Below are 15147 nucleotides of genomic sequence, written 5' to 3'. Positions count from 1 at the left end.
TAGAATACACGTCAAAAACAAATGTGGACAATAAATGCATTTATATAGCTTCCAAAAGAATGTTTTGCAATGGAGGAGGAGTACCAAGATGGCTTCACGGCGTCTTCAATACAACGCACCCTGTCAGTTATCCAGAGTTTATTCACATTTGTTTAAACGCAGCCAGAGTACCACACACAGAAGCATACATTTGATCAAATCCTGGGTGTCCAATGTGGCTTTGTCCCTTCATCTGCACTACTGCTAACATTGCCATTTTCCACTCATCAATCCCGTTCTTTCAGAATTCAGATGGAGAAGCTTTAACTTTAGTTCAATGCACGGCACGCCCATTTCCTCTTGACAGGTGGTTTGGTGCAGTGTGTTTTATCCATGATTTTATTGCCACCTAGTGCTCAATGATGGAAACAGACTCAAACCTTCTCTTAATGTCTAGGTGTGATGATAGGAGATACTTTTGTATGTATAGCATATGTGGACACCCCTTCAAATTAGTGGATTTGGCTATTTCAGCCACACCCTTTGCTGATGTGTATAAAATAAAGCACACAGCAATCTCCATAGACAAACATTAGCAGTAGAATGGTTTTACTGAAGAGCTCAGTGACTTTCAATGTGGCACTGTCATTGGATGCCACCTTTCTAACAAGTCAGTTCATCAACTTCCTGCCCTGCTGGAGCTGCCCGGTCAACTGTAAGTGCTGATATTGTGAAGTGGAAACTTCTGGGAGTAACAACGTCTCAGTTGCGAAGTGGTAGGACACACAAGCTCACAGAATGGGACTGCCTAGTAGTGAAGCGCATAAAAGTAATCTGTCCTCTGTTGCAACACTCACTATGAGTTCCAAACTGCCTCTGGAAGCAACATCAACACAATAACTGTTCTTCAGGAGCTTCATGAATTGGTTTCCATGGCCGAGCAGCCGTACACAAGCCTAAGATCACTATGCGCAATGCCAAGCGTTGGCTGGAGTGGCTTAAAGCTCGCCACCATTGGACTCTGTAGCAGCGTAAATATGTTCTCTGGAGTGATGGATCACGCTTCACCATCTGGTAGTCCTATGGACGAATCTGGGTTTGGCGGATGCCAGGAGAACGCTACCTGCCCCAATGCATAGTGCCAACTGTAAAGTTTGGTGGAGGAGAAATAATGGTTGCAGGCTGTTTTTTAATGGTTCGAGCTAGGCCCCTTGTGAAGGGAAATGTTAATGCTACAGCATACAATGAAATTCTAGACGATTCTGTGCTTCCAACTTTGTGGTCAAAGTTTGGGGAAGGACCTTTCCTGTTTCAGCATGACAATGCCCCTGTGCACAAAGCGAGGTCCACAGAAATTGTTTGTTGAGATCGGTGTGGAAGAACTTGACTGGCCTGTACAGAGCCCTGATCTCAACTCCATCAAACACCTTTGGGATGAATTGGAATGCCAACTGCGTACCAGGCCTCATCGCCCAACATCAGTGCCTGACCTCACTAATGCTCTTGTGGCTGAATGGAAGCAATGTTCCAATATCTAGTGGAAAGCCTTCCCAGAAGACTGGAGGCTGTTATAGCAACAAAGGGAGGACCAACTCCATGTTAATACCCATGATGTTTGGAATAAGATGTTCGACGAGAAGGTGTCCACATACTTTTGGTTATGTAATGTATTTTGCGTCCAAGAACTTGTTTTACTCTACGATCAGAAATGTCTGGGCTTTAATGAATTCATTTTTTAGATGGGAGTTGTAGTTTAATTACTCCTAAGGGTAACGTTTTTTGCCTAGATGGAAACTCAACCCATGATTCCCTTGGCGGCTACTGCAAGGACACGCCTACGCTAAATAAAACCATCGACGGTAATCCTTCATTACTAGAACTTGATGCGGGTACTGTCTGACTCTTAGCTAGCATTTGCACCGTTAAAATCAAAACATGGACAACTCGGGGAAAGAGAAGGAAGCGATTCAGCTTATGGCTGACGCTGACAAGAAAGTGAAAACTTCTGGCTCGTTCTTGGGAGGCATGTTTGGGTAAGAACGCTGCAGCAGCAAGAACGATGCCAATACGGCTAACGTTAGCTAGCGCATCATCAGTAAGCATGCTAATATCTTGCTAAATCAAACTCTCTGGGTATTATTTGTAGCTACCGTTAGAGATTAATCATTGGCACCAGGCCATGTAGCTATTAAATGTACATGCCTCAGTCTAAGCATGCCGTAGTAAACACTTATAATAAAAATAACGAGCTAGTAGCTAGCTACATCATCATGAAGTCTGAGTTTAACCAGTTGGCTAGTTAGCAATGCCATTGAGCCTTCTAATTAGCACTATCTAAAACGACCTATCTAGTCAGCTACACTAAGCCTTGAAATGTGCAGACAACGGCACTCTGTCGAATTTGGGCAGTGGCTCTGATGTTAACTAGCTACCTATGCATCTTTTGGATGATTTGTGCACATCATATGAGTGTAGCTACTGACACTGTCTACCACAAACCAGATAAATGAATCCCTTTTCAAGTGTGTGTAAACAACCTAGCAGCTGTTCACGACTCTTGGGCCTGTGCAATGAAAGCTAGCTAAAAACGGCTAAGGCCCAACATGCATGCATACATTTTAATTGTTCTAATTGCATTTTTTAACGCCTACTCACAATGAATAAAAAAATAAAAATGTAGGGTAATTTGATACAGCACATCAATTCGGTCTTGGTTTTTATTCCAACCCTTTCTGAGTGTATATATCTATACGTGTAATCCTATATGCCACCTTTGTGTGACATATTTATAAATGCATTTGCCAGTAATTTATTCCAATAGAGGAGTAGATGTCTGCCAATTCTAAGGCAACTGCAATGCAGGACAGTCAGGTTAGTCTCTGGTGCATATAGCCAACCAGACTTGGGAGGATCCCCAATTTAGTAGCCTGTCTGTACCGTACAATATTAGTGAACAGAAGAATACTGTTGTGTACATACACTAAGACTTACTGCATTCAGTTCCTGGAAGACATCCAATTGCCGTCTAAATTAAATTAAATGGCTCTCAAATGTTGTCTGTCTCGAAACAATTATGTGCTTTCACCCATGGAATTAGCGTGTCGGATGACCTGAAATATTCTGCTTTTACAAAATGTGATGCTGTTTTAAAATGAAACACAATACCTTGCTCTTGTTAAAGCTTTTAGAATTGATTTGCTTTCCCCTAAGGGGGAAAGCAAAGCAATGTAATGGTAGAGGTCTCAATCTGACACATTTTACTTACCCTCATTAGAAAAAAGCATCCCTATATGTCTGGCCTCAGGGCACAGTCTTTCTACTGTACTATATCGGTGGAAAACCATTTAACATGCTGTAATGACAATCGTATCAGTTTTAGCTATATCCATTTGGCATCAGTAATGCATCGTTACTGTGTAGATTGTCAGGAGAGTGTTTAATTTGGTATGATCAATGACTGAATGTAATTTAACACTCTGTTTTTGGCTGCAACTAGGCCATGTAGCTAGAGATCTATTCAACAGGAACAGCTGTCAAACTTGCAGCATACCAGACATCAAATAAGGATGTCTGGTATGCTGCATCAAATAAGGATGTCTGGTATGCTGCATCAAATAAGGATGTCTGGTATGCTGCATCAAATAAGGATGTCTGGTATGCTGCATCAAATAAGGATGTCTGGTATGCTGCATCAAATAAGGATGTCTGGTATGCTGCATCAAATAAGGATGTCTGGTATGCTGCATCAAATAAGGACCGACGCAGGGTAGGGCGTAGCCGGACGCAGGGTAGGGCGTAGCCGGACGCAGGGTAGGGCGTAGCCGGACGCAGGGTAGGGCGTAGCCGGACGCAGGGTAGGGCGTAGCCTGCTTGATATTGAATCTACACACAACAGAGGAACACGGATGAAGCCTTTAAAAACACTGGTTTCTATGAAACCGTGTGGTTATTGGTCCCATGAGATGCTAATCACCAGCTGTGTACAATGTGTTCTATCTATGTGAGTGATTGGGAAGGATTCAGTCAGATTGGGGACATTGATTTGAGTAGGCAGTGACACTGGGTAGAGTATCTGTGGTGTGGACAGTGATTTCTGTTTTGATCAGGCTAAGGAGAGTGTGAGATGGGACTATGACTCAGTGCATTGTTGCTTTAAGTATAAGAAGTGACCCACAACATATTTTCTCCACTGTATGCTCAGGGTGCCTGTATGATGAAGACAATGGCTGTGTTCAAGAGCATCAAAACTGTAATGTATAATGGATAAATTGAGACTGGCTGACTGATCCACAAATAATATTGAGTAGTTATTTATGATGCAAGGTGATTTGTAGATTAAAAGTTGTCAGCAATGTCAAACGCACCCAATGATGTCATCCTGGTCAGAGCATCATTCGTCTACAGCTGGAGGAAACTCCTAGGGAGTCAGGTCTGGTAGTAGATCAGAGAGAAATCTATATCAGCACTGTCCAACATGGTCAGCTGACTGATGTCTTCACTTTATTCAGCATAAGAGCCTGGTCAATAGAAAGTGCTTGGTTGATGAAAGCACTGCATTTTCAGATATTTTCCACCACATTGTGTCGTGGTCTGTTAATCCTATGTATTTTTCTCTCTACAGCGGACCTCATAAAGTGGAGGAGGCGTGTGAAATGTACTGCAGAGCAGCCAACATGTTCAAGATGGCCAAGAACTGGAACGGTACACTTCTGTCTGCGCTATTTCACACTAAACACGGTTGACCTTGATGGAATGATTCGCCCATTAGTTATTGTGTCAGAGCCGAGGTGTGTGTGCATCTTTGACCAAGGTTTTAATTAAAACTGAAACGTTATTTAAACGCTATCAGTTTAGGAAGACTCAGTTGTCCTTTTTCCAGTTGACTCTATAGATGGGCTAGATGTCTGTGATTTCTAGTAGCCTATACACATGAAAGACTGTGGCAATGTGCTGCCCTCTGTGGCGGGAGCGAGTCATTACAACTGTAGTAGAGCAGTGCTATTCTTGGAAGGCCCAATGAATTTGCTTCCTATTACTTGTGTGTGTCATTCTGTCTGTCCAGCTGCTGGTAATGCATTCTGCCAGGCCGCCCGGATCCACATGCAGCTCCAGAACAAACACGACTCGGCCACGAGCTTCATCGATGCAGGAAACGCCTTCAAGAAGTCTGACCCCAACGGTGAGACACACAACCAACCAATCAGTCAATGTGGTCAGCAAGCAGGGTAACATGATAACATGCATACAGTACATGCAGAAGAAAGTCAAAATAATCAGTAATTAACATACACCACACAGTCACTTGACTGCAGTAATTCTCCCCAAACAGCCTGCTTTAACTTTAATTTTCTACATTTGTCCCTTATGAAAGCAGCAAGAACATGTAGTGAATCTGATGTTGGCTGTTCATTTCTCAGGGCTAATAGAAGTCAGTGGTATGAGTCAGTCAGATCCACAGGCAGCAGTGGGAGTTGAGGCACTAGAGCTGTAACTGGAGCAGACTGGGCTCTACAGAGAAGCAAGTCTACAGGGACAATTCCAGTCATTTCTTAGTGACGTGTGATATGTCCCCGTCTCACTGGTAGTGTGTCAGAAATCAGGCCACCCAGTATAGGTTGTCTGTTTGTATCTGACGTGGGCCAATCATAATCTACCCCAGGGTTAGATCAGAGGAGATAGAGCCCTGCTATGTTGCAAACCAATTGTACTTGAGTACCATACAATAAATATCTATTGAATTGGATGGAGTAGAATTGAGTAGCTCTCCAGTGCTCCCTCTCCACCTTTGGTATGATTAATACTGTAGAGCCGTGGGGCTGGAGTCCCCACCCTGGGGTGGTTATTATTGAGGGTAGTTTGCCATGCTGTCTGACTGGAAGTGGATTTATTAATAAAACCTCGGCTGCTGCTCAGCCACCAGCAGTGGTGGCGACGGAATTATAGCCTACTGTAGCCTAGCATATATCCTCCTAGCTAGATTCAATACACAGCCAGATGCAAGGAGAAATTATGATTTGAATGTTATGTAACCTTGAACTAACCCTGGAGTACAATACAATGAATATTATATAAGATTTATGACATTTTCAGATGATAACCTAAACCAGAGTATTTGAGCAGAGTTGAGCGGTCGGAAGTCCTTTCCAACCATTCCGCTAAAAAACGCTCCTCGCTCACAGGAAGAAAGAAAAAAACTGCCACTCCAAATTCTCTCCATTCATTAACATTACAATGTAACCAACACCCATCAATTTGTGACTACTTAGACCTACCATTTGGTTTTGAAGTATTGAAACCAAACTTTATGATTTGAATGAAAAGTATTATTATTAACATGAAAAAGTGAATGTAAGAAGCCCTCATCATTTCAAATAGGCTACATGTCATATTAAACAGCATATAAACACTCTAAATAGGTCAGGAGCCAGACAGCCTTAAATTATTTAGGCTATATTTTTCAAATGATTTCAAGTCTATAGCCTATAAAGAAATGCATTGAGAAATATTTGCAAGTGTGACACACTAGGCTGGTAGGGACTCGGAGACATTAAGCACCCGGCATTTAAACAGCATTTTGTTGTATTAAATCATAGTCTATAAATTGCGCCTATAGGCTGTGACTTGGAATTAAATACAAATTAAACAACAAATGCCTTATTAGGCTCAGTCTACAGTGCCTTTGAATTCATCTTTAGAAACACTAGTTCGGCCAGTCTGTGGCTTCAGACTCATGCGATGGTGTCTGGAGAGCAGGTCAGCAGCAGAGTATATCCTCTCTACACTGGAAGAGCCACTGGGTGTGCTAAACACCCTTTTGCCAGGCTGGACAGGGATGCAGAGTTTTTATTTTTTCTATAGGTAGGTCTTTAGGCAAAATAACCCAATCGAAATGGAAGCTAATTGAAAGAGGTAATATGCCAGGCCTATTGGGCCAAAATCAATGATGGCCTATTGATTAGATAATAGAACAAAAATGAAAAACTTTTAAGAGATCAGATTTTTTTAATTTATTTTTTTATAAATATTTTGCTACAATGATACACTTAGTTATCTACCCACCTCGTTCCTTTCTGTTAGCATGAGCATGTCGTAAATACAACATCATGTTTTCAGGATATGTGTTTTCAGATTCCACAATGATTCTTTAGTTGTGGACACATCACCACACTTCCTCTCTTGCTCTTGGTCCTCATCTTTGTAAGTCACCTTGATTTAGCACCTGTGTGTTTTATCAGTTTCTTTATGAAAATATTTAGTGAACTCCATGACAGTAGCTAAAGCAAGGGGCTATAGCAACAGCACATAATGCATGCTGGGCCGGACATGCCCTGAGCTGGTGAAGTGAGCGGATTTGGAACGGGAGAGAAGGCCAACGCTCCAGCCTTTGGCAATCTTGCGCCGTGCTCCAGTCAAATTGGCCACGCTCTGTACCTCGCTCTGTACCTCGCTCTGCTCCTCGCTCTGCTCCTCGCTCTGCTCCTCGCTCTGCACCTCGCTCTGCACCTCGCTCTGCACCTCGCTCTGCACCTCGCTCTGCACCTCGCTCTGCACCTCGCTCTGCACCTCGCTCTGCACCTCACTCTGCACCTCACTCTGCTCACATACTCTGACCTAAACTAAGAAAACGAAATGGATGCTCAGAGGTGACAAAATAATCGTAATGCTAATTAATTTATTGTGCTTTCACTTTTTTCCAGAACTCTCCTTTTGGATGTGAACATTTTGACTGTTGTAATATGTATCTAACCTGCTCTATCTGAAACTTTCTCTACCAGTCTAACTCTGCCCTCTTCCTTTAATGCTGCCAATAGAGGCTATCAAGTGCTTAAATGCAGCCGTTGATATATACACAGACATGGTAAGACAGACTCTCAGAGACAGGGACATGCTGGGCCAGAACCAGATAATGCATTGTCATCACAGATGATTTTCTTGTCAGGATTGATCCTTTTAGCCGTAGTTGTAAAAATGTTCTGATAATGCCGGTTCTCCTCTTTACTTCCAATGCTGTTCTCTCACTAGCACCCTGCCTATAGTGTAGCCTGGTCCCCTTGAGGACGCTCCCCTCTCGCTCTCTGTATCATTAGTACGGCGTGGACACTCAATGTCTCAAGGCCATTTCAACTGAAACATTTGTATTGTGATGCAGGTTAAGTTAAAGGACTTGGCTATCTGTCTGTATACTTACAGCTGTATTTATGACTGGAGTGGCTCTTCTCCGTAACGTCATTTAGTGATGATTTCTCGCCTCTGTCCACTTAATGATCAGGACCCAGAGTATTTCCTTGTCTGGCCACATTAGTAAGGTAAAACTCCTGGCTCCCGTATTGATTCCTGTCCTGTGTTTTGCTCGTCCAGGGAAGGTTCACCATCGCAGCCAAACACCACATCACCATCGCAGAGATCTACGAGTCAGAACTGGTGGATATAGAGAAGGTACGTTGTATATGGACTAATATAGTATATGGACTAAAAAGGTGTTAATCTGTGTATAGCAAGAGTAAAATACATTATTTGGAATAGTTGACCAAATTCAGTTTCATTTCCTTATTGGTGATAAAAAAAAAGTGTACATTAGAAATACAATTGCTTTGCAATTTCTGGATCTTTACTCAAACTGTTTTGGTCCTGCTCTAGGCCATCGCCCACTATGAGCAGGCAGCAGACTACTACAAAGGAGAGGAGTCCAACAGTTCTGCCAACAAGTGTCTGCTGAAGGTGGGGGCCTACGCTGCTCAATTGGAACAATACGCCAAGGCCATCGAGATCTACGAACAGGTGTGTCCCACCTCTGCATGCATTCTTGTGTGTGCGCATGTGTGTCTGAACTAGAGGTCGGCCGATTATGATTCTTCAACGCCGATACCGATTATTGGAGGGCCAAAAAAAAAAGGTGATACCGATTAATCGGCCGGTTTTTATTTTTTACTTAAATGTATTTATTTTTTTGCATTTTATTTTTTTGATTATATATATTTTTTTACATTTTTAATTAATTTATTTGTAATAATGACAATTACAACAATACTGAATGATCACTTATTTTAACTTAATATAATACATAAATGCTATCAATTTAGCCTCAAATAAATAATGAAACATGTTCAATTTGGTTAAAATAATGCAAAAACAAAGTGTTGGAGAAGAAGGTAAAAGTGCAATATGTGCCATGTAAAAAAGCTAACGTTTAAGTTCCTTGCTCAGAACATGAGAACATATGAAAGCTGGTGGTTCCTTTTAACATGAGTCTTCAATATTCCCAGGTAAGATGTTTTAGGCTGTAATTATTATAGGACTATTTCTCCCTATACGATTTGTATTTCATATACCTTTGACTATTGGATGTTCTTATAGGCACTTTAGTATTGCCAGTGTAACAGAATAGCTTCCGTCCCTCTCCTCGCTCCTACCTGGGCTTGAACTAGGAACACATCGACAACAGCCACCCTCGAAGCAGCGTTACCCATGTAGCACAAGGGGAACAACTACTTCAAGTCTCTGAGCGAGTGATGTTTGAAATGCTATTAGCGCGCACCCGCTAACTAGCTAGCCATTTCACATCGGTTACACCAGCCTAATCTTGGGAGTTGATAGCTTGAAGTCATAAACAGCGCAATGCTTGAAGAATTGCGAAGAGCAGCTGGGAAAATGCACGAAGGTGCTGTTTGAATGAATGCTTATGAGCCTGCTGCTGCCTACCATCGCTCAGTCAGACTGCTCTATCAAATATCAAATCATAGACTTAATTATAATATAATAACACACAGAAATACGAGCCTTTGGTCATTAATATGGTTGAATCCGGAAACTATAATTTCCAAAACGAAACGTTTATTATTTCAGTGAAATACGGAACTGTTCTGTATTTTATGTAACGGGTGGCATCCCTAAGTCTAAATATTCCTGTTACATTGCACAACCTTCAATGTTATGTCATAATTATGTACAATTCTGGCAAATTAATTACGGCCTTTGTTAGGAATAAATGGACTTCACACAGTTCGCAATGAGCCAGGCGGCCCACTGCTGTATATACCCTGACTGCTTGCACGGAACGCTAGAGAAGTGACACAAATTCATGTTAGCAGGCAATATTAACTAAATATGTAGGTTTAAAAATATATGCTTGTGTATTGATTTTAAAGAAAGGCATTGATGTTTATGGTTAGGTACATTGGTGCAACGACAGTGCTTTTTTCGCAAATGCGCTTGTTAAATCAACACCCGTTTGTGGAAGTAGGCTGTGATTCGATGAGAAATTAACAGGCACCGCATCGATTATATGCAACGCAGGACACGTTAGATAAACTAGTAATATCATCAACCATGTGTAGTTAACTAGTGATTATGTTAAGATTGATAGTTTTTTATAAGATAAGTTTAATGCTAGCTAGCAACTTACCTTGGCTTCTTGCTGCCCTCACGTAACAGGTAGTCAACCTGCCATGCAGGCTCCTCGTGGAGTGCAATGTAAGGCAGGTGGTTAGAGCGTTGGACTAGTAACCGGAAGGTTGCAAAAACGAATTCCCCCGAACAAGGCAGTTAACCCCGGGTTCATAGGCCGTCATTGAAAATAAGAATGTGTTCTTAATCTGATTTGTCTAGTTAAATAAAGGTGTTTAAAAAAATATTTAAAAAAAAAAAGATTACGGATTGTTATAACTTGAAATCGGCCATTCCGATTAATTGGTCGACCTCTAGTGTGAATAGAAACTGATTTGTATATTAGTGGTTTCCCAATTTTAAATTGATGAACACAGTGAATCAACATTGTGCGTCTCTCTCTCCAGGTGGGATCCAGCACCATGGATAACCCCCTGCTGAAATACAGCGCCAAAGAGTACTTCTTCAAAGCTTCTCTGTGTCACTTCATTGTGGATGAACTCAACGCTAAGGTCAGTTAGCAATTAGCAGCATCATGTCCACTAGACCAGAGGGTTCAGTCCTTTTCTCATTAAATAAAGCAGTAATCTGACTGATCATTAATTTCTGCAGCTTGCTGTGGAGAAGTACGAGGAGATGTTCCCAGCTTTTTCAGACTCAAGAGAGTGCAAACTGTTGAAGGTAGGTCGGTGACTCCGTCGAAAGCCTTCTATTTGTTAATTGTATCCCTTTTGTCAGGGATCATCAACTAGATTCAGCCGCGGGCAGATCGTTTTTCTTAAACAGATAGTCAGGGGGTCAGATATTTGACTCAAACCTCATTTCAAACCTTGCTTACATTAGTATATGGTCACATACAGTACCAGTCAAAAGTTTGGACACCTACTCATTCCAGGGTTTTTCTTTAATTTGACTATTTTCTACATTGTATAATAATAGTGAAGACATCAAAACTATGAAATAACACACATGGAATCATGTAGTAACCAAAACGGTGTAAATCAAAATATATTTTATATTTGAGATTCTTCAAAGTAGCCACCCTTTGCCTTGATTACAGCTTTGCACACTTGACATTCTCTCAACCAGCTTCATGAGGTAGTCACCTGGAATGCATTTCAATTACTTTGTGTAATTTCTTTCCTTAATGCGTTTGAGCCAATCAGTTGTGTTATGACAAGGTATGGGGTGGTATACAGAAGATGGCCCTATTTGGTAAAAGACCAAGTCCATATTATGGCAAGAACAGCTCAAATAAGCAAAGCGAAACAATAGTCCATCATTACTTTGAGACATGAAGGTCAGTCAATATTAAGAACTTTGAAAGTTTCTTCAAGTGCTGTTGCAAAAACGATCAAGCGCTATGATGAAACTGGCTCTCATGAGGACGTCACAGGAAAGGAAGACCCAGAGTTACCTCTGCTGCAGAGGATAGGTTCATTAGTTACCAACCTCAGAAATTGCAGCCCAAAAGAAAGCTTCAGAGTTCAAGTAACAGACATCTCAACATCAACTGTTCAGAGGAGACTGCATGAATCAGGCCTTCATGGTTGAATTGCTGAAAAGAAACCACTACTAAAGGACACCAATAAGAAGAAGAGACTTGCTTGGGCTAAGAAATACGAGCAATTGACATTAGACTGGTGGAAATCTGTCCTTTGGTCTGATGAGTCCAAATTTGCGATTTTTGATTCCAACGGCCGTGTCTTTGTGACGCAGAGTAGGTGAACGAATGATCTCCACATGTGTGGTTCTCACCGTGAAGCATGGAGGTGGTGGTGTGATGGTGCTTTGCTGGTGACACTGTCTGTGATTTTATTTAGAATTCAAGGCACACTTAACCAGCATGGCTACCACAGAATTCTGCAGCAATACACCATCCCATCTGGTTTACGCTTAGTGGGACTATAATTTGTTTTTCAACAGGACAATGACCCAACACACCTCCAGGCTGTGTACGGGCTATTTGACCAAGAAGGAGAGTGCTGCATCAGATGACCTGGCATCCACAATCGCCCAAACTCACGGCAATTGAGATGGTTTGCTATGAGTTGGACGGCAGAGTTAAGGAAAAGCAGCCAACAAGTGCTCAGCATATGTGGGAACTCCTTCAAGACTGTTGGAAAAACATTCCAGGTGAAGCTGGTTGAGAGAATGCCAAGCGTGGGCAAAACTGTCAAGGCAAAGGGTGGCTACTTTGAAGAATCTCAAATATAAAATACATTTTGATTAAACTTTTTTTTTGGGCTACTGCATGATTCCATGTGTTATTTCAGTTATTCTACCATGTAGAAAATAGTACAATTTCAAGAAAAACCCTTGAATGAGTAGGGGGCCAAATAAACGTACCTGTGGGCTTCCAGTTGAGGAGCACTGCATTATGGTGTTGGTCAGGGTAACGGATTGAAGTTACAGCATAATAGATCGCAACGCACTTGCATAGTATGACGTATGTCATCCACTACCAATGTGTACCACCTAACTCTGGTGCATGGCAGCCATTTTGTGGAAGCCACATGACAACCTTAAATCACTGTTTTACAGAAACTCCTGGATGCTCATGAGGAACAGAACTGTGAAGCTTTCACTGAAGCAGTAAGTCTTCATTTTGGATTGATTCACCAGGCTAGCTCCTTTGTCGTTGCTTATAATTGAATTAGTGAAAGTCAGGTCTTCAGTACATGTCTTTCATGATTAGTCATTCAGTATGCAATTCTTTAATGGGGGGGGGGGGGGTGGATTTCTTTATTTGAACAGGTTCTTAGACTTCATCTTATTCCCTTCCTCAGATTAAAGAGTTTGATTCCATCTCTCGTCTGGACCAATGGCAGACTACCATGCTACTGCGCATCAAGAAGACCATCCAGGGGGATGAGGGGGACCTGAAGTGAGACTACACCGGGGGAACATATCACCACAGGGGCACATGGCATGCCACCCCCCCCCTCCCCCCACTCATCTCACATTGCACAAAAACAATGTCCAGGTTCTTATAGTTACAGTATTAGTTAGTTACAAGTTAACTTAAGCTGCAATGTGTAGGCGTATAGAGAATCTGTAGAAGAGTACGTGTACCCTGTTCATTCCGAATGTTATGTTGAATTCTATTATGACGTTATCAGTTGCTCTTGTATTAATATTGCCAAACCCTAGTTAGGATGTGGATCTACAGTCGTACCTCTTCATGGAGGATAGAGCCTGTACATTTCCTGTTTAGTGGTGAGTAACCTCAGTAGGGCAGAGGCATTCTACTAATGCATAAACACTGCATGATTTGTACAGTTGTAATTAATTATTCTATAGGTTTAGCACATGTGACTAATCTAGAAATGAGTATTTAAATATTACTTATGATGTTGTAAGCTTATTTCCATCGTCTTTGCTTGGCTTCCAACTTGAAAACGTCTTAAAGGGTTTAGAAAGGAAATGTCCATTACTTCCAATATCATAAATGGTTGTTGTAAACTAAAGAATTCTAGCCTGAGTGATGGCAATGAATTGTTTCATATCCAAAACAGCCAGGAAAAATGTCTTATTGATAAACATCAAAGTTAGACAATCAAGACAGGACCAGAAAGCATATGGGAAATGCAGTATCCAAAGTTGGCTTTATTCTTTTCTCCATAGAATCTTATTCTGTATTATTCATGAGGGTGTTCTCAACAAATATAATCTTTACAAATGTTTTGGTTTACCTGCCAATGTGACGTGACTTCCTAATTCTGCTTGTGTAAAAAGAGAAAAATAGATATAATTTTTTAATGCAGAGCAAAGGGAGGGGGACTAAGAAAATGAATTGCCCTCTTGCCAGAGCAGTGTCACACTTAAATAACAGGCTGGAGTTTAGAAGTGACTCGTGTTGAAGTTGTACCCTTGTTGGTGTATACTAGTGTGCCCTCCTGCTGTCAACTAGCAGAACTGCATGTCATTGTGTGTAGTTCTATAGCATTGTGCAACTTTTCCTAGTAGTGATGAACTGAGCCCCCTTTGATGTTGGGGGGGGGGGGGCAGTCAGCCTGCATATCAAGCTTCTTTCAGGTGGAACAGTGCACTTTTTATTTGGTCTGAGAGAATGGACAGTAATAAAGACATCTATAATTCTCTGTTAAGTCTCAGTACTGATATTGCTTTTTGTCAAACACAAAAAGGAAAACCTATCTGAAGACCTACGTTCCACACAGTTTGATGTACAGTACCAGTCAAAAGTTTGGACACTACAATATTTTCTACATTGTAGAATAATAGAAGCCATAAACTATGAAATAACACAGAATCATGTAACAACTAAAAACGTGTTAAACAAATCATTTTATATTTCAAATTATTCAAAGTAGCCAGTCTTTGCCTTGACAGCTTTGCACACTCTTGGCATTCTCTCAACCAGCTTCATGAGGAACACTTTTCCAATAGACTTGGAGTTCTGAGCTGCTTTTCCTTCACTCTGCGGTCCAACTCATCCCAAACCATATCAATTGGGTTGAGGTCGGGTGATTGTGGAGGCCAGGTCATCTGATGCAGCACCATCACTCTCCTTCTTGGTCAAATAGCCCTTACACAGCCGGGAGGTGTGTTGGGTCATTGTCCTGTTGTAAAACAAATGACAGTCCCACTAAGCGCAAACCAGTTGGGATGGCATATCGCTGCAGAATGCTGTGGTAGCCATGCTAGTTCAGTGTGCCTTGAATTCTAAATAAATCAGTGTCACCAGCAAAGCACCCCACACAATCAAACATCCTCCATGCTTCACGGTGGGAACTACACGTGCAAAGATCATCCCTTCACCTA

At 41.6% G+C, this 15147-nt stretch overlaps 1 protein-coding gene across 3 annotated transcripts; it reads left to right on the top strand.

Annotated features, from left to right (window-relative positions):
- The first annotated feature begins 1789 nt into the window (after positions 1 to 1789).
- On the top strand, positions 1790 to 14471 carry LOC100194698 (uncharacterized). 3 transcript variants are annotated; one of them, XM_014205726.2, is made up of 10 exons: positions 1790 to 2012; positions 4601 to 4680; positions 5042 to 5158; positions 7791 to 7837; positions 8338 to 8415; positions 8617 to 8757; positions 10770 to 10874; positions 10975 to 11043; positions 12907 to 12957; positions 13152 to 14465. In XM_014205726.2, the coding sequence occupies exons 1-10, from the start codon at positions 1915 to 1917 to the stop codon at positions 13251 to 13253; spliced, it is 888 nt and encodes a 295-aa protein (XP_014061201.1). In that variant the 5' UTR covers positions 1790 to 1914; the 3' UTR covers positions 13254 to 14465.
- Positions 14472 to 15147: the final 676 nt, after the last annotated feature.

This window comes from Salmo salar, chromosome ssa06, assembly GCF_905237065.1.
Source record: "Salmo salar chromosome ssa06, Ssal_v3.1, whole genome shotgun sequence".
Classification (NCBI taxonomy): domain Eukaryota; kingdom Metazoa; phylum Chordata; class Actinopteri; order Salmoniformes; family Salmonidae; genus Salmo; species Salmo salar.
This window is presented reverse-complemented; position numbering and strand designations above follow the sequence as displayed.

What these genes read in the sequence shown, in the direction of transcription:
- LOC100194698 (XM_014205726.2), top strand. Translation starts at nt 1,915, where the DNA reads ATGGACAACTCGGGGAAAGAGAAGGAAGCGATTCAGCTTATGGCTGAC. An exon ending in CCATCGAGATCTACGAACAG is followed by an intron (nt 8,758 to 10,769) that starts GTGTGTCCCACC and finishes CTCTCTCTCCAG; the next exon opens with GTGGGATCCAGCACCATGGA. An exon ending in GTGAAGCTTTCACTGAAGCA is followed by an intron (nt 12,958 to 13,151) that starts GTAAGTCTTCAT and finishes TCCCTTCCTCAG; the next exon opens with ATTAAAGAGTTTGATTCCAT.